Below are 19484 nucleotides of genomic sequence, written 5' to 3' on the forward strand. Positions count from 1 at the left end.
AGGAACGCCTGGCTAATTTGCCTTGCGTTGGCGTGGAATTGTTTGATGACACTTTGGATGCGGCGACGGAGCGACTTTCCAAACAGGAACGCTCTTTGGCCTCTCTGGTGAAGCCGAAGCCTAAGGCGCCTGCTCAGCGCCCCTTCAGGCAGCCTCCGAGGAGATACCCTCAGAAGTCCACACCGGCCTTCTCCAGACCGCCCCCTCGAAGACAGCCCCAGCAGGGTAGAGGCGGCCCCTCTAAACCTGCCGCGCAGGGGGCCGCCAAGGCCGCGCCGTCCTTTTGACGGGATAGGCGGTTGGGGGCGGGCCCCCACCGCGATATCGAGCCACCCCCTCCCCATCGGGGGTCGGCTGACGGCCTTTGCCGGGGCCTGGTCGGTGATCACGTCGGACGCCTGGGTGCTCGGGATAATCTCAGACGGCTATTCGCTGAACTTCTCCTGTCCGCCTCCGGACTTGCCCCCGGGGCTTGCCCTCCCAATCGGAACCAGCTGCCCCTTCTCCTGGAGGAGGCCAGGGCCTTGTTGAGCCTCAGGGCGGTCGAGGTGGTGCCTCGCGATCAGATGGGCCTGGGGTTTTACTCCCGTTACTTTTTGGTCCCAAAAAAGACCGGGGACTTACGCCCCATTTTGGACCTCCGGAAGCTCAACAAGTTCCTGGTCCGAGAGAAGTTCCGTATGTTATCGCTCCCGGTTCTCTATCCTCTTTTGGAGGAGGGGGATTGGATGTGCTCCCTGGACTTGAAGGAAGCTTACACCCATGTTCCGGTGCATCCCGCTTGCCGCAGGTTCTTGCGGTTTCAGGTCGGGGATTTGCACCTGCAGTATCGGGTTCTTCCCTTCGGGCTGGCATCTTCCCCTCGGGTATTCACCAAGTGTATGGTGGTGGTGGCGGCGGCCCTGCGCTCGCGGGGTCTACAGGTCTTTCCCTATCTGGACGATTGGCTGATCAAAGCCCCGTCCAGGGAGGGGGTTATCTTAGCGACCCGACAGACTATCAGTCTTTTACAGGGCCTGGGGTTCGAAGTGAACTTCCCCAAATCTCAATTGCGTCCGGCGCAGTCTCTCCAGTTCATTGGAGCCGTGCTGGACACGGTTCGCCTTCGCGCTTTTCTCCCCCCGCCCCGGCGGGAGACTCTGCTTCGGTGGAGTCGGCATTGTCGAGGGCAATCGCAGGTGTCGGCCCAGCACATGATGGTTTTGCTGGGTCACATGGCGTCGACGGTTCACGTCACGCCGTTCGCTCGCTTGCACCTGAGAATCGCGCAATGGACTCTGTCGTCGCAGTGGCGCCAGGATCGCGATCCGGTGTCTTCCCGGATATCAGTAACTCCTTGTTTACGTCGATCGCTCCGTTGGTGGACCGACTCTTCCAATTTGTCAGGGGGTTTGCTGTTTCGCGTTCCTCCTCACACCAAGGTCTTGACGACGGACTCTTCCGAGTACGCGTGGGGAGCGCACCTGGACGGTCTGAGGACGCAGGCTCTGTGGTCGGCCGAGGACCGTCGGTGCCACATCAATGTGCTGGAGCTTCGCGCCATTTTTCTGGCGGCGCGAGCTTTTGTCCACCTGCTGCACGACCAGGTAGTACTCGTGCGGACGGACAATCAGGTAGCGATGTACTATGTCAACAAGCAGGGGGGTACGGGCTCTTGGCCTCTATGCCAGGAGGCTCTCCGTCTGTGGGACTGGGCAATTTCCCAGAATATCTTTCTGCGGGCGGTCTACATTCAGGGAGAGCAGAACCAGCTGGCAGACAAACTCAGTCGTCTTCTCCAGCCGCACGAATGGTCTCTGAACTCCCGAGTACTTCGCGAGGTGTTCGACCGCTGGGGAACTCCTCAAGTGGATCTGTTTGCCTCTCCGGAGACGCGCAAGTTACCCCTCTATTGCTCTCGGATCTACTCTCCGGATCGTCTCGAAGCGGATGCCTTCCTCCTCGAATGGGAGGGGAGGTTCCTTTATGCGTTTCCACCGTTCCCTCTGATTTTGAGAACGCTGGTTCATCTCAGATCGACCGGAGCCTCCATGATCCTCATTGCACCTCGGTGGCCAAGGCAGCCCTGGTTCTCCCTACTTCTTCAACTCAGTACCAGGGAACCTCTACTTCTACCGGTGTTTCCCTCTCTGCTGTCTCAGAGTCGGGGTTCGCTGTTGCATCCCAATCTTCAGTCTTTACATCTGACTGCTTGGTTTCTCTCCCTCTGACTTCGGTTCCGGTGTCTCGGGCCGTGAGGGACGTTTTGGAGGCCTCGCGTAAGGTCTCGACTCGGCTTTGCTATACTCAGAAATGGACCAGGTTTTCTTCCTGGTGTTCTTTGAATAGTCTGCAACCAGATTCGGTGCCTGTGGCTTCGCTTCTGGAATATCTTTTGCATTTGTCTGAGTCTGGCCTGAAAACGACTTCCATTCGGGTGCATCTCAGTGCCATTGCAGCATTCCATCGGCATCTTGAGGGTCGTTCTCTCTCTCTTCATCCTCTGGTGACACGTTTCATGAAGGGGCTAGTGAATATCCATCCTCCTCTGAAACCTCCTCCGGTGGTGTGGGATCTTAATGTGGTCTTGGCTCAGCTTATGAAGCCTCCCTTTGAACCCATCGACAAGTCGCATCTTAAGTTTCTTACTTGGAAAGTAGTCTTTTTGATTGCACTCACATCTGCTCGTCGAATCAGTGAGTTACAGTCCTTGGTTGCGGATCCTCCTTTCACGGTCTTTCATCATGATAAGGTGGTTCTCCGCACCCATCCCAAATTTTTACCTAAAGTTGTGTCTGATTTCCACCTCAATCAGTCTATTGTCCTTCCGGTGTTTTTTCCGAAGCCCCATTCTCATCCTGGTGAGGCGGCGCTTCATACCCTTGATTGTAAGAGGGCGTTGGCCTTTTATCTCCAACGCTCCAAGTCTTATCGGAAGGTTCCTCAATTATTTTTGTCCTTTGATCCTAATCGTTTGGGACACCCGGTTTCGAAGCGCACCTTGTCCAACTGGTTAGCTGCTTGCATTTCTTTTTGCTACGCTCAGGCTGGTCTCCGCTTGCGGGTTTCGTTTTTTTTTTTTTTTTTTTTTTTTTCTTTTGTTTTTTTTTTTTTTTTTTTTTGTTTTTTTTTTTTTTTTTTTTTTTTTTACGGGTTAGTTCGGGCGATGGCAGCTTCTGTGGCTTTCCTCCGATCTACACCTATGGAGGACATTTGTAAAGCTGCCACTTGGTCTTCGGTTCATACGTTCACCTCTCACTACTGTCTGGATACTTTGTCCAGAAGCGACGGCCGGTTTGGCCAGTCGGTGTTACGTAACCTGTTTTCATAATTTGCCATCCTCCCACCTGCCCTTTTTTGGTTGGCTTGGAGGTCACCCACATGTGAGAATATCATGCCTGCTTGTCCTGGGATAAAGCACAGTTACTTACCGTAACAGGTGTTATCCAGGGACAGCAGGCATATATTCTCACAACCCGCCCACCTCCCCGGGGATGGCTTTCTTTGCTATGTTATGGAACTGAGGACCACGAGGTGGGGATGCGCCCTCTAGTGGCAAGAAGGCTAGCACATGCGTGGTGCAGTGTGCAAACTTGAAACTTCTAGCAAGTTTGCTTGAAAAGCTGTCCGCGCTGGGGCTCCGTAGATGACGTCACCCACATGTGAGAATATATGCCTGCTGTCCCTGGATAACACCTGTTACGGTAAGTAACTGTGCTTTACGATACTATTGCCTTCAACCCTAAGAATGTTTTCTTCTCCCTACTTTGGGGAAAGGAGATGGAACTTGCTATACTGCCTTTCTGTGATTACAAAACGGTTTACGTATGACATACCTGGGGCATTAGAACAGCCTTACTGGGTTAGACCAGTGGTCCATCTAGCCCAGTATCCCATGTTCACGGAGGCCAAGCCAAGTCACAAGTACCTGGTAAAAACCCAAATAGTAGCAGCATTCCATGCTACCGTCCCATGGCTGTCTCAACAGCAAACTATGGACTTTTCCTCCAGGAATTTATCCAAACCATTTTTTAAAACCAGCTACATTAACCGTTCTTACCACATCCTCTGGCAATACGTTCCAGAGCTTAACTATTCTCTGAGTGAAAAAAAATATTTCCTCCTATTAGTTTTAAAAGTATTACTCTCTAACTTCCTCGAATGTCCCCTAGTCTTTGTAAATCTTGATCAACTTATACCCTTTGAGTGAGTTTTCCAGTCACAAGGAGCTGCAGTGGGAATTGAACCCAGGTTCTCAGGCTGCCACACTAACCTCTGGGCTACTCCTCCACTAACATTTTAATTTCTGCTTATGTGTGAAATTTTTTAGAGCAATTAGCCATCATGCACTTTAGAGGAATGACCAATTGGCACAAATCACTTTAAAAGACTTTCGGAATGCTATTTAAGTGATGTGAGTAAATGAAGTACTTGATTTCAGCCTTTTTCTCTTTAATGGTCTTTACTTCTCTTTCCTGTTGCAGCCTCCATGATGTTTCAGTACTTTGTGAAAATTGTCCCTACTGTGTATGTGAAACTGGATGGAGAGGTAATAATGTCTTTTTGAGAGTAAAGAGCGTTCCCAAAAGTTATACATTGAGAAGTAATAGCAGGGAGGCCACATGCTGCATTTCTTCCATTAGCACCAATGCAGCCAACTCCCAGTTGGACAGGATCCAGGTAGCAGGCTTTACTAGATTGCAGGGAAGACTTGCTAGAGGGCCTGGGTATCGTGAAGAATAAAAATTAAGCGTCACTTTTGTTTGTTGTAGCTCATAAGAGCATCATAAATGTACAATAGAAGCAGAAGAAATGTGTTCTCTTAGTTCTTGCCCCGAGTGCGTAGATTTGGTTATCTGGTAAACTTAATTCTGAATCGGTTTTGAAACTGAAATAGAATTCATTTCAGGCTTACTGAAGGAAAGATGCAGGGAGGACTGTTTTGTCTATTCTGTGGTGTTCAACACACTTGAGAGTTACCTGCCCATTCCCAGGTGAATTTTGTGTGTCCGTATTAAGGGCTAATGCTTTCTTTCTTATCAGGTATTGCGAACCAATCAGTTTTCAGTTACGAGGCATGAGAAGATGGCCAATGGACTGATTGGTGACCAGGGACTTCCAGGTGTGTTTGTGCTGTATGAGCTTTCACCGATGATGGTGAAATTCACAGAAAAACAAAGGTGAGAGATATTGGTGGCATCGGTCACCTTCCCAGCACACTGGCAGAATTATCTAGCTCTTTTAGATTTTAAAATTTCAGTGGGACAACAGAGATGTAAATTCAATTTTTTTTTTTTTTTTTTGGGGGGGGGGCTGTTGAAACAGCTGTCCTTGCTCAATCATGTTACCTACTGAACACAAGGACTCTTGTAGACGGCAGTATTATAATTGTGGACAGGCTTCCACAAGTGTTCAAAGTACAGTCAAACTTTGGTTTGCGAGTAACCCGGTTTGCGAGTGTTTTGTAAGACGAGCAAAACACTCAGCAAACTTTTGACTCGCAAACCGAGTGTTGACTTGATTTGCAAGCACACACCCCCCCCCCGATAACCGGCATCCCCCCCCCCCCCCGCTCGCAAAGGCCCCCTCGCTCCAACTGGCATCCCTCCCCCTGCGCGAACCGACCCCCCCCCTGTCTGGCACCGGCACGCAGGCACAGTTCGTGCCGGTGCCTAGAAGATCTTCCGCCTTTTGCCTGCCTTGAGCAGGCGTCTGCGTATGCTCAAGGATTTCTAATGATCCCTCTCACCGAGTGGGTTGCAAGCAATAGACATACTGTACAAGCCCATCTTCCTCTGACTTTTAAGCAGGTTTCAGGTTTATTTAAAATTTGATCTAGGCGATGTACATATTAAAAACAGTCATCATTTTACAGCTTAAAAATTAAACCAACTTAGACATAGACTAACTTGATACAGAAGGAAAACAGGGAAAGAACTACATTGATTATAGGAAAGTAGACATGTAAGGGAAAATAAACATAGCCTCTTTATATCCGAACTTAAGGCATTTATCCTTTAAGAAAACATAAGATAAAATAGTCGCCCAGAGTTTTACTATTCAAATGCATCTTTATATAGGAAAGTTTTTAGGGAACTCGAATTTGTCTGGAGATGGCACGCTTCTGAGAAGAGGGCATACAGTGAGAATATTTCATTGCGTCTTGTATTAATTATTTTTAGAGAAGGCACTGTGAGTAGGTTTTGATCTACAGATGTGGAAATGCTGGGAGGTGGACCTGGTAAATTTTATAGGTTACACGATGTTGTATAGGGAGCTAATGAGCTTTGCGTAAAAGCGGGATTACGTGATCAAATTTTTTTGAATTAGCAGTAATCGTCTTATTTGTTTCATGCTTGATGTTTTTAGAGAGAGAGAGAGTTACAGTAATCTAACTTAGATATAACGAGAGAGTTCTAGGACCTTTGCAATAGATCTGATCATTCTAAGCTTGTAAAACCAATTTTTTCTTCGCAGTATGATCATTTATCCCAGGACAAGCAGGCAGCATATTCTTAACACATGGGTGACGTCACCGACGGAGCCCTCGGTACGGACCTTTTAACTAGAAGTTTCTAGTTGGCCGCACCGCGCGTGCGCGAGTGCCTTCCCGCCCGACGGAGGAGTGCGTGGTCCCCAGTTTCTTCGTTTCCGCGGAGCGAAGAAGACGCGTGTATTTTTTCAACGGCCGTTGAAATCACTTTTTGCCTTCCCGCTCGCGCTTTTTTTCTCAATTTTTCTTCCTCTACCTTCGGGTTTCCTTTTTCTTTGAATTGCAAAAAAAAAAAAAAAAAAAAACTTTGATTTTTATTGTTTCTTTCGTTTTTGCCCCGGCGGGGCCTGTTGCCATTATACAGGCCTCGGACTTCGATTTTGCGGAGGCTATCTTCCCCTTCATGCCCCCGCAGGTCGGTTTTAAGAAGTGCCAGCGGTGTGCACGCCCGATCTCCGTTTCTGACCCACACAATTGGTGTTTGCAGTGCCTGGGTCCGGAGCATCGGGCAGATTCTTGCACCCGCTGTGCCACTTTACAAAAACGTACTCTTAAAAACCGAAGAATCCAGCAAACCCTGCTCTTCGGCTCCGAGTCGGCGATGGATTCATCACCTTCAACGGCGGTACCGCAGAAATCGGCACCGTCAAGCTCGACACCGACCGATCCCGCATCGGCGCCACTGGCGCCAGGTAAGCCGGCTAAGAAGCCTTCCTCTTCCCTCGAGCGCCCTCCAGCTACGGTGACGACACCGTCCATACCGGCATCGCACCGGTCCCGTAAACGCTCCGCCCCGATAACGGTGAGTGCCTCGTCATCGGCCTCCTCATCGCCGGGGCGTGGAGCGGCATCCAAGGAACCGAAGAAAAAGAAAGCGGTTCCGATGCCACCCCTAGATGACCGTATCTCGGCCATTCTACAAACTCAGCTTCAGGAGCAGTTGAAGAAACAGCTTGAACAACTGCTACCCTCTATCCTGGCACCGCTCCTTCCGGTACCAGACCGGCCCGAGCCCCGCACCGAGCCCCCGGTGTCCACTCCTTCGGTACCGGTAAACACCTCGATGCCGATCCTTTCGGCCCAACAACTTCCTGATGATCCTGTGGTTCATTCTCAACCCACAGTGGATCCTACTCGGCACCAGGCGGTACGGCACTCTTCTCGGGACCGAGAACGACGCCGATCGTCCTCCCCTGGTACCGTTTCGGTGCGCTCTGGTAAATCTTTGTCCAAGACTCGCCACACCGCACCCTCCACCCCGGTGTCCCGACACGCACCAGAGGTCAGGGATCCGGATTTATGGGAGGAGACTCCTCTCGGTACCGAGGAGGATCCCTCCTCATCTGATGAGGAACCATCGGCACCTGATGCCACCTCTAAACCTGAGCAATCCTCTTTTTCTAAATTTCTGAGGGAAATGTCTGCTGCTCTGTCACTTCCCCTTGAATCTGACTCCAAAAAGTCCCAAGCCTTTTTAGAAGCCTTAGACTTTGAGCAACCTCCTAAAGAGTTCCTCAAACTTCCCGTACATGACATCTTACGGGAGACATTCTACAAAAACTTGGAAAATCCCCTCACGGTACCGGGAGCTCCCCGTAAACTGGACAACCTTTACCGTGTCATCCCTATTCCAGGATTCGACAAATCTCAATTGCCCCATGAGTCCCTGCTGGTGGAATCCACTTTAAAAAAGACTCAGGGCTCCAGTGTCTATGCCTCTACCCCTCCTGGCAGAGAAGGTAAGACCATGGACAAGTTTGGCAAGAGACTTTACCAAAATGCCATGCTTGCCAACAGGGCGAACAACTATTCCTTCCATTTTTCCTTTTATCTCAAACACTTGGTCCAACAGCTGTCTGCCCTCCAGAAGTACCTACCTGAGCGCAAGGTCCCGCTATTCCAGCAGCACATATCTGGCCTTCTCCAAATGCGCAAGTATATGGTACGCTCGATATACGACTCCTTCGAGCTCACCTCTCGGGCCTCTGCCATGGCTGTAGCCATGCGTCGCTTGGCCTGGCTCAGAGTCTCCGACCTGGACATCAACCACCAGGACCGCCTGGCCAACGCCCCCTGTCTCGGGGATGAGCTTTTTGGAGAGTCACTGGATTCCACCACCCAGAAACTCTCTGCCCATGAGACCAGGTGGGACACCCTGATCAAGCCGAAAAAGAAGGCTCCGCCTGCTCGACCCTATCGGCCTCAATCATCTTACCAGCGGAGGTTCTCAGCCAGGCCACTCAATCCGCCTCCCCAACAATCTCGGCGACCCCGTCAACAGCAGCACCATGCCCAGGCTCGGTCTCAGGCCACTCAACCCTCCAAGCCTCCTCAGCCTGCTAAACAATCTCAGCCCTTTTGACTCTTCTCTCCAGGGCATAGCCAGTCTTCCACCCTCGCTGCCTCTTCCACAGCCTATCGGGGGTCGTCTCACCATTTTCTCAAGCCGTTGGGAAGTCATCACGTCGGACCAGTGGGTCCTCAACATCATCCGCCACGGCTACTCTCTCAACTTCCAGACTCTGCCTCCGGACAACCTTCCCGTAGAGTCTGCTTCAAACTCATCTCAAACCCCCCTCCTCCTGAGGGAGGTTCAATCCCTCCTCCTTCTCAATGCCATCGAAGAAGTACCTCCAGATCAAAGGGGGCAGGGATTCTACTCCCGCTACTTCCTGGTACCCAAAAAGACGGGAGACCTCCGTCCCATTCTCGATCTCAGGGACCTCAACAAGTGTCTGGTCAAGGAGAAGTTCAGAATGCTCTCCCTTGCCACGCTCTACCCTCTTCTTTCTCAACACGACTGGCTATGTTCCCTGGACCTCAAAGAGGCCTACACTCACATCTCCATCAATCAACATTCTCGCCGCTACCTACGGTTCCAGGTACTGCACCACCACTATCAGTACAAGGTGCTACCGTTCGGCCTCGCCTCCTCACCCAGAGTCTTCACCAAGTGCCTTATAGTGGTAGCGGCCTTCCTCAGGTCTCACAACCTCCAGGTGTTCCCCTATTTGGACGATTGGTTGGTGAAAGCACCTACGTCTCCACTTGTGCTACAGGCTACTCATCACACCATCTCTCTCCTCCACCTCCTGGGGTTCGAGATCAACTACCCCAAGTCGCATCTGCTTCCCACCCAGCGACTTCAATTCATTGGAGCAGTTCTGGACACCACGCTAATGAGGGCTTTTCTCCCCTCCGATCGCAAGCAGACCCTGCTCCATCTCTGCCGTCAGGTACTCATGCATCCCTCCATTCCTGCTCGACAGATGATGGTCCTCCTGGGTCACATGGCCTCGACAGTGCATGTCCTTCCTCTGGCTCGTCTCCACCTTCGTACACCTCAGTGGACGCTCGCCAACCAGTGGTCACAGACTACGGATCTTCTTTCTCATCCCATCTCTGTGACATCATCTCTTCAGCAATCTCTCCAATGGTGGTTGAACTCCTCAAATCTTTCCAGGGGTCTTCTTTTCCATCTGCCCCCCCACTCTATGATCATCACCACAGATGCGTCCCCCTACGCGTGGGGAGCTCACCTGGGAGATCTACGCACCCAGGGACTTTGGACCCCACAGGAGCGTCGTCATCACATCAATTTCCTGGAACTCAGAGCCATGTTCTACGCCCTCAAGGCTTTCCAACATCTTCTCTGTCCTCAAGTCCTCCTCCTATGCACAGACAATCAAGTCGCCATGTACTACATAAACAAGCAAGGCGGCACCGGATCTCGCCCCCTTTGTCTGGAGGCTCTGCGCATCTGGACCTGGGCCACGGACCGCAATCTCTTTCTCAGGGCGGTCTATATCCAGGGCGAACAGAACTCTCTGGCCGACAATCTCAGCCGCATCCTTCAACCTCACGAGTGGACGTTGGACCCTCCGACTCTACTCTCCATCTTTACTCGATGGGGCACTCCGCAGGTGGACCTCTTTGCAGCACCTCACAACCATCAGCTGCCCCAATTCTGTTCCAGACTCTTCTCTCCTCACCGTCTGGCCCCGGATGCATTCCTGCTCAACTGGAGGGATCGGTTCCTCTATGCCTTCCCTCCACTTCCTTTGATGTTGCGGACCTTGTCCAAACTCCGCAAGGACAATGCCACCATGATCCTCATCGCCCCTCGGTGGCCTCGTCAACACTGGTTCTCCCTCCTGCTTCAACTCAGCTCCAGGGAGCCCATTCCTCTTCCTGTGTTTCCTACTCTACTTACACAGCAGAATCAGTCTCTACTACATCCCAACCTGTCTTCCCTCCACCTGACAGCTTGGTTTCTCTCGGGCTGACCTCTCCGGAGAATCTATCTCAACCGGTCCGCCTCATTTTGGACGCCTCCAGGAAACCGGCCACTCTCCAATGTTACCATCAGAAGTGGACCAGATTCTCCTCGTGGTGTCTCCGGCATCATCAAGAACCCACCTCTTTGGCGGTGGAAACTGTCTTGGAATATTTGCTCTCGCTGTCCAACGCTGGCCTCAAAACCACCTCCATCAGAGTCCACCTCAGTGCCATCACTGCGTTTCACGAGCCTATTCTCGGAAAACCCCTCACGGCTCATCCTCTGGTTTCAAGATTTATGAGAGGGCTCTTCAACATCAAACCGCCTCTCAAGCCTCCTCCCGTCGTCTGGGACCTGAATGTGGTTCTCTCTGCTCTCATGAAACCTCCGTTTGAGCCTCTTGCCACAGCTTCATTCAGGCTTCTTACCTGGAAGGTGCTTTTCCTAATTGCCATCACCTCTGCCAGGAGGGTTAGCGAACTGCATGCACTGGTTGCCGACCCACCGTTCACTGTTTTTCACCATGACAAGGTTGTTCTGCGTACCCACCCTAAATTCCTTCCCAAGGTGGTCTCAGCTTTTCACCTCAACCAGTCCATTGTGCTTCCCGTCTTCTTCCCTAAGCCTCACTCGCATCCTGGAGAACAGGCGTTGCACACGCTGGATTGTAAGCGTGCCCTTGCTTACTACCTTGATCGTACCAGAGCTCACCGAACATCCCCTCAGCTCTTTTTGTCTTTCGATCCCAACCGTTTGGGCCGTCCTGTCTCCAAACGGACACTTTCAAATTGGCTTGCTGCCTGTATTGCCTTCTGTTATGCTCGGGCCGGTCTCTCACTGGAAGGATCTGTCACGGCCCACAGAGTCCGAGCTATGGCTGCTTCTGTGGCTTTCCTCCGTTCCACGCCCATCGAGGAAATCTGCAAGGCGGCCACTTGGTCCTCAGTTCACACGTTCACTACTCACTACTGTCTGGATGCGTTCTCCAGACGGGATGGACACTTCGGCCAATCTGTGTTACAAAATTTATTTTCCTAATGGCCAACCATCCCTCCTCCCTCTTTGTTAGCTTGGAGGTCACCCATGTGTTAAGAATATGCTGCCTGCTTGTCCTGGGATAAAGCACAGTTACTTACCGTAACAGGTGTTATCCAGGGACAGCAGGCAGATATTCTTAAGTCCCACCCACCTCCCCGGGTTGGCTTCTTAGCTGGCTTATCCTAACTGGGGACCACGCACTCCTCCGTCGGGCGGGAAGGCACTCGCGCACGCGCGGTGCGGCCAACTAGAAACTTCTAGTTAAAAGGTCCGTACCGAGGGCTCCGTCGGTGACGTCACCCATGTGTTAAGAATATCTGCCTGCTGTCCCTGGATAACACCTGTTACGGTAAGTAACTGTGCTTTTTGGTCTAAGATCCTACCTAATGAAGTACCTTTTTGCTTTCTTCTGAGTTCTGAGCAAGCTAGCCTCCCTTGGCATTTGCTTGCCTGATTTACACTTCTGTTGGAGTCCTTGTGAGCTGAGAGATGGGCAGACTCTTACTATTCTGAACATTTTCATCCTACTTTACCAAAAAATAAAGCAAATAGCTACAGATACCAAAAATTTTGAATCTGGCAGCTGAAAAAAACAGGACTGACTTTTAGACAGCTAAAACAAGGATTAATTTAAAAGCTATTGTATGTATATTGTTTAAACCAGTGGTTCCCAAGGACCACCAGGCCAGTCGGGTTTTCAGGCTAGCCCTAATGAATATGCATGAGAGAGATTTGCATATCATGGAAGTGACAAGCATGCAAATCTGCTCCATGGTGGTCCTCCAGGACAGGGTTGGGAACCACTGGTTTAAGCAAATGGACATGTGATCCATTTGATTTCAGCTTCTGTCTTGTGGAACATGTTTGTTATCTCTATGTGGACTCTCTTTACTTTCCTCAAATCTGTTTTCCTTTTTCTCAGGTCATTCACACATTTTCTTACTGGTGTCTGTGCTATTATTGGAGGAGTGTTTACAGGTACTTATTTATTTATTTTTAGGATTTATATACCTCTTATAGTCCGAGTTTGATATTCATGTTGGATGTTTCAGCCTAAGGGGTGGTTTCCATGAACACTTGTGCTGCAGTTTGTCTTCTGGGTTGTGCTGGACACCTTTGTTTCCGTCTTTTAATTTTCATGTGCTGCTAAAGGTCTTGTTAGCTTTAGTTCCTAATGCAAAGACCAGTGCTTGTGTTTTGCCCCGACAGCTATTTAACTTGGTGGTTCCCAAGCCAGTCAGGTTTTCAGGATAGCCCTAAGGAAGGAGAAATTAGGTTCTTACCTGCTAATTTACTTTCTTTTAGCTTCTCCAGACCAATAGAGGTTAATCTTTACGAATGGGTATATATCCAATCATGACCAGCAGGTGGAGACTGAAAACAAAACTGTAGGACAGTATATAATATACTCCCTTCTCTATTTACACTCATGATTCAGGACATGCTCAGACCACCGAAACACGGTGCGAGCCACCAGCCCCACACAAATAGCCGCCTGGACCCCCAAGACAGAGACATCAAAATTATACTTAAGAAGTGTCTCTAACGTACGCTCCTCAGAGACCCTAAGAGCAGAACCGTCCATAACAGGCACGGTATGCCGCTTAGGAAGTGCCGAGACCACTGCGTCCCCCATTGGCGAAATTAAGGTAGCCCTATCCCCCTCCGGGATGGGATACCCATGAGCCAAGGCGCACACCAAACGAAACGGCGCCCGTACGCCACTGCGCCAACACAAAATCCTGAAAATCCTGACGCACAGGAAAAGAGCGGGAAACAGGACAGACCCCCTGAAGCAGAGGGGCCCCCGGTGGCGCAACTTCAAAAATGCAGCACCAAGGAGACCTGCTACATCAGGTCTTAAAAGCTCATCCCTCTGAATAAAAAGCGCACCACGGACGCATCTGCTCTGGAAGACGGGAACCCGCTGCCAGCGGGCATCCCCTCTAGAGGATCCTGGAAGCCGCCAAAGGCAGCCAGGTCCTCAACCATGCCAACACGCTCCTCCGACCACCAATTCGCAATCCAAGCCCCCCCGCGGGTGCTTGGATGAAGGAGGAGGAAGAGGGGACGCCAAACGAAAAGAGGGAGGCAAAGCCATAGGGGGCGCGGAGGGAAACCACCCCCGAAACCCCCCAGGTGCACGTGGGACCCCCAATTGCCTGCACAAAGAAAGAAATTAAATTGGGGACAAAAAACCCCTGGGGGTCCCCAGGGACTCCCTGCCCCGAAACCTGCCCCTGTGTTTGCAATACAGGGGGAAGGTCACCTGAGGTTGCAGACAAAATGGAGGGGCCAGAGAAAATGGCGAAGTTCCTGCCAAAAATGCTCCCTCCATGGCCTGTAGCGGCTGAGAAGGCTGAACAGTCCCAGCCGCTAAAACAGGCAAGTCGGCATCAGCTGTCAAAAAAAATCAGCTGAGAGGGAATCCTTCGGGGAATCCCTCTGTGGGCGGTTGGGGAAGACCGGGCTTCCCCACTGCTCCCAGCCGACTCGCGATGCACCATCGGCGGGGAGCTCTGGGCGCCTGCAGCCGCTGCCGACGGAGCTCCACCACCTCACCGGGCCAAACTACCGATTTCAGTCCGGCCGCGAGTGCCTCGCAGCTGGACCTAATTGTGTCCCACTCCCCCAGAGAAGGGCACAATTGCTCCATACGCGACCTAGCTATAAAAAAGTGCCTGTTAGATGAAAAAAAAACCCAGTAAAATACAGTTTTCTTAAAGGGAAACAACCCTCCAGACCAGCACTACCTCAGGATTTTTTTTTTTTTTTACAGAACAGACTCCACAGGCTCTCAAAGCAATATGCCTTGCTTGATTTAGGGGGCAAGGCTTACTGCTGAGGCTCCTCTAAAAAAATGTGGGGAGGTGGAGGAAGTGGGGGGAGGGACCTCGCTCGAGACCCGCCGGGTTTGACACCCCCGAGGTCGGACGGACCCACAAACAGGGCCCGTCCAAGCTCTGTCCGGCCAAAAACAGGGACTAGAAACCCCCTAAACAAATTCCAACAGCCCTACCAAGGGAGATGGGTACAGATCACTCAACACCTGCTGGAGACTGAAAGAAGACTGATGTAAATAGAGAAGGGAGTATATTATATACAGTGGTGCCTCGCATAACGAACGCTGCACACAACGAACTTCATGTCTTGATTCACACAACGAACTTCACACAACGAACTTCGTTTCACACAACGAACTTCGTTTCACACAACGAAGTCGCCCGAGCTGCCGATGTATTGCATCCTTCCGCGCAGGCACTGCAGGCAGTCGTTAGTCACTGCGCTTAACTGCCCTCTCTCACTGTATACAGTCGTCCTTTTAAGATAAACTCAATATTTTTTATATATCATGGCTTCTAAAAAAAGCAGGAAGGTGATTTCTGTTGAAATGAAACGGGAAATAATTAGAAGGAGTGAATGTGGGGTAAAACAGTGTGACCTCGTCAAAGAGTTTGGCCTCAGCAAGACCACCATTTTCACCATTTTGACAAATTTATCTTTTTTTATGTCATCTTAGCATATTTTATGCTGCAGAACGAATTATTTTTTTTAACATGTATTGTTATGGGAAAACGCGTTTCATATAACAAACTTTTCGCATAACAAACTTGCTCCTGGAACGAATTAAGTTCGTTGTGTGAGGCACCACTGTACTGTCCTACAGTTTTGTTTTCAGTCTCCACCTGCTGGTCATGATTGGATATATACCCATTCGTAAAGATTAACCTCTACTGGTCTGGAGAGTGCTAAAGAATATGTATGGAGCAGAGATGCACATTCAACAAGGCTATCCCAAAAACTTGACTGGCTGGTGGTCCTCCAGGACAGGGGTTTTGAACCACTGGTCTAACTGATAAGTGACCAACACGTCCTAATCAGCGGCTTCAAGAAATGAGAAGGAATATAAGGTGTAACATGAAGCAAAAAGTATATCTCTGCCTTATATAAAACTAATAGTAGTCCTTTGCAATATATTAGCAAACAAGTTAGCAGATCCAGGCTAATCAAAGGTTCACTAAGTTTTGGTTATTTTTCCATTGCTTTGTTAGGCCTTTAGGGGTTTTTATTTATTGGAAGTCTTCCTCAAAGCAGTTCTCTTGATTTTTGCCTCCTTTGATGATGTTTGACCTTCCCTGCAAGTTGGTCAAAACCAGGGATGCATTTTTGAGTTTCCCAGTTCAAGGAGTCCTATCTGAACCCATTCATGGTAAAAATTTTGATGGTCTACAAATAGTCCATCAAGGAGAGCTGTATTACCCAACGTTCTCCAAGAGTTGATAGATGAAACCTTCTCTCTCAGAGCCAGGGTGCTTGGCTATATCAGTCTTTGGTCTGATGCAGTTTGTCAGCTAGGATGTCCTGGTGGAAGCAGAGAATTGCTCATGTGCATCTGGAGAATGACTTTGAGAGCTGGGCTGTGTCTAGGGCTTTCTCAGCACTGCAACTCTGTTATCTCTTTACATGTTCTACTGTGCTTTTTTAATAGATATATTTCTGATACTGTGTCATGTCATATGGGCCTATCTCCAAGTTTATTTGCTTGCTTGTATTTTACTATTCTTATGGCGATAACACAATTGTTAAGTTTGTCAAGCTCTGGGTTCATAAAGGCAGTTAATCCAAATAAATAAATGTCTGCTAGCGTGCAGATTTAATATGTCATTCCCTTTCCCAGTTGCAGGATTGATTGACTCGCTGCTCTATCACTCAGCTCGAGCTATTCAGAAGAAAATTGAACTTGGAAAGACGTCTTAGAGACTGTAGAAATCTTCTCCAGTAATGAGCACAAGGTTTGATACACAAGCTGGATGACACCATAAAATAAAGTGGAAGGTGGATATCAAATACAGTGGCGTTTGTGACAGCGCTTTGAAATGCTAATTCAAAACCCCTTGCCACTCGAACGCAGACTGTGGGTGCTTCTGAGATGTGTCTCCTGCAGTAAAACCACACCTAACAGATTTCCCGTATGGATTCCGGATTGTTGCACCAGTATGAGTTTGCACCACTGATTGAACCTAAATTTACCCAGACAATTTTGCTTATACTTGCTGCTAGCTGTTCCATTCTGCTGCCATTGAAAATTTGCATTTGTACCCATAAGGAAGAATTAAATTAACATTTATACTAGAATTATTGCCAGGTGGAATGGACCAGTCAGCTAGTTTGGGGTTTGTTTTTTTTCTTTCTACCCTGCTTCCATCACCCCTTTCCACTTTCTTTCTTTCATCAATTACAGAACCCAAGATGTGGTCAGCTGGGGGGATGAATGCCAAACAATCTAAATGTATCACAAATTAAGAGATGACAGCTGTGGCATTTCAGTGTTCACCATTACATATAGTAATATTCATTTGATTTTAGCCCATCCTCCCAGAGAAGCTCAAAACAGGTTACAAACCAGGTACTCAAGCATTTTCCCTGTATGTCCCGGCAGGCTCACAGTCTTATCGAATGTAGCTGGCAATGGGGGATTAAGTGACTTGTCCAGGGTTTGAACCTACAACCTCAGGGTGCTCAGGCTGTAGCAGAATCAATTTAATGCTAAACTATTTAGGTGGTCTTTGTCTATTACACATTCTTCCATTTCATTCTTGCTGTTATGTTCATAGTAAACAATAGCAGAGAGGAAAACAGTTTGAAAAGGCTTATCTTGATTTTTTCCCCCTCATCTGGCAAGTGCTTTTATATAATTCATTTTCACCAGGACTGCTATATTCATAAGTATTTTCTCCTACAGGTCAGATCCAGGGAAACTTTTTATAGGCAAAGGACATAAGAAACTACTTGCATAATTTATTCTTTTAGTATTCTGGATTTTGTTCAATAGTAGCTCAAGGTGCGTTATAGTTGGGTATATAATGTATTTGTCCTAGGGGTGAGTGACTTGCCCCAGATTACAAGGAACAGCAGCCAGGTTTGAGCTGGGCTTCCTTGGGTGTCAGCTCAGTGCTCTAACCACTAGTCTACTCCTCCCCTCTAGTGCCTGTATCTACAGGGTTAAGCCTCAGAGAGATAATTCAGGTGGTTTTCAGAGTAGATGGGTGTCTTATTTGTACTCAAGTGGAGAAATCTTAGTTGATTTTTTGCACCAGTGGTATGACAATAGGTGAGAAAAATGTACAACAGAGTTTGAACAATAGTCTGTATACACTAACATTACAGTATTATAAGAGTCTCCAGAGTAGCATTCATCTCACGAGGTACAGAAACTAACAGCGACATCAGCAGGTAGCTGACAAAGAAAATAACACACACTAAATTAATCAAGATGGTGTATAACCAAACCTGCAAACAGTAGAGGAACCATGAGGGCGGAGCCTATAACAATATGATTGATTTCCACAATTTTTCATTCCAGAAAGGAACCTTTCTGAGGTCAATTTTCAGTGGTCTGTGTAACCACATAATTTGAAACCGATAAGATCTGCACACGCATGTCCATTTTAAATGATGGTCTTGGCCCCTTTAAAGTTAAATACATTATTTGTCTGTGCTGAAAAATGTATTAGCCATTCAGCAGCTGAATTTTTACCAATAGATGAATAACCTTCAGTGCTGTCCCAGCATCCTCCCAAATGCCCTAGCTACAGAGACAGCTTTACACAATTAGAGCTATTGATAATAATTACCTTTTTTCTAACATTGTCACGATAGCAGGTTGGTCATTTTTTAGAAATAATTTCCAGTCCTGTTAGAATTACATATCCTGTCCCTTTTCTTAGTATGATATTGCTGGGTGGCGTTCCAGAGAACTGTACAGACCCCCTGAAAGGAAACCTGCCATGTGTTATCCCTAGGATGTGAGCTCAGGCAGGAAACAAATACTCTGGGAAATGTAGTAAGAAAACAACCAGAGCTCCAAGTACCAGTAAAAGTCATTAAGTTCAGACTTATTGCAGAGAGAGAGGTGCTTCTGAAGCCTTTTGCAGAGTTTGTCATTAAAAAGAAGGCTTTATTAGATCATTTGGAAAGCTGATATTAAAGTCGTATCATTGTTGTGAGGGGTTCTGATTAGACGTCATAGGTAAGCATTCACATAAGGCTTTGGTGAGGATCAGGCAGCTAGACTTTGAGAGGTAACTGCAATGCTATTATAAATACTCTCTGGTTTGAAATTGTGCCACAGGAAGAGTAACTATCAATTTATTTATTTCAGGTTTTAACTTGTTTTATGTTTTGTCATCCTTATTTTTTACTATTGTTGACTACCTTGACATTGATTTGAAAGTTGATGTATCAAGAAAATAAACTGAATTGATTATATTAACATGGAAGGCTAAAATCTGTGCTATACAAAAAAGGACATGTCAGAGCTTCACTAAAAAAAAAAAAAAAAGAATTGAAATGAGTCAATTGGTATATTAAAAGCCCTAGAGCCTAAGCCAAGGCCTCTTAAGTTTTTTTGGTTCCTGAACCCCCTTTTAACTGATCAATGAAACAATCACCCCCCCCCTTCCTAAACTTAGTATCCACTGATGGCTACATATGTCACCGTTAGCTGCTCAGTGCTAACTGGTGGTGTGTTGCTAAAATTAACAGTAGTACACAATTATACTATCAATAACTGTTCTAAGAACTGCCTCTATCTTGAAATCTGAGGTGTAAAGAACTCCTGCCTTAGGCTATTTGGTCATAAAAAGTCTAACAAGCTGGAAGAGGGATCGCAAACTGTGCCATGAGATGCCGGAT

At 48.3% G+C, this 19484-nt stretch overlaps 1 protein-coding gene across 4 annotated transcripts in view; it reads left to right on the forward strand.

Moving 5' to 3' along the window:
• The window catches only part of ERGIC3 (ERGIC and golgi 3), a 40671-nt gene extending 21610 nt beyond the window's left edge, over positions 1–19061 (forward strand). For 3 of the 4 annotated variants that reach the window (XM_033963364.1, XM_033963362.1, XM_033963363.1), the window contains 4 exons: positions 4464–4528; positions 5023–5159; positions 12712–12767; positions 16468–16547. In XM_033963364.1, the coding sequence (XP_033819255.1) occupies positions 4464–4528; positions 5023–5159; positions 12712–12767; positions 16468–16547 (338 nt within the window). Of the gene's footprint in view, positions 1–4463; positions 4529–5022; positions 5160–12711; positions 12768–16467 lie in introns of all 4 variants that reach the window. The other variant, XM_033963361.1, reaches the window with a different exon arrangement.
• The last annotated feature ends 423 nt before the right edge of the window (positions 19062–19484 follow it).

The sequence above is a fragment of the Geotrypetes seraphini genome, chromosome 11, assembly GCF_902459505.1.
Source record: "Geotrypetes seraphini chromosome 11, aGeoSer1.1, whole genome shotgun sequence".
Lineage (NCBI taxonomy): Eukaryota > Metazoa > Chordata > Amphibia > Gymnophiona > Dermophiidae > Geotrypetes > Geotrypetes seraphini.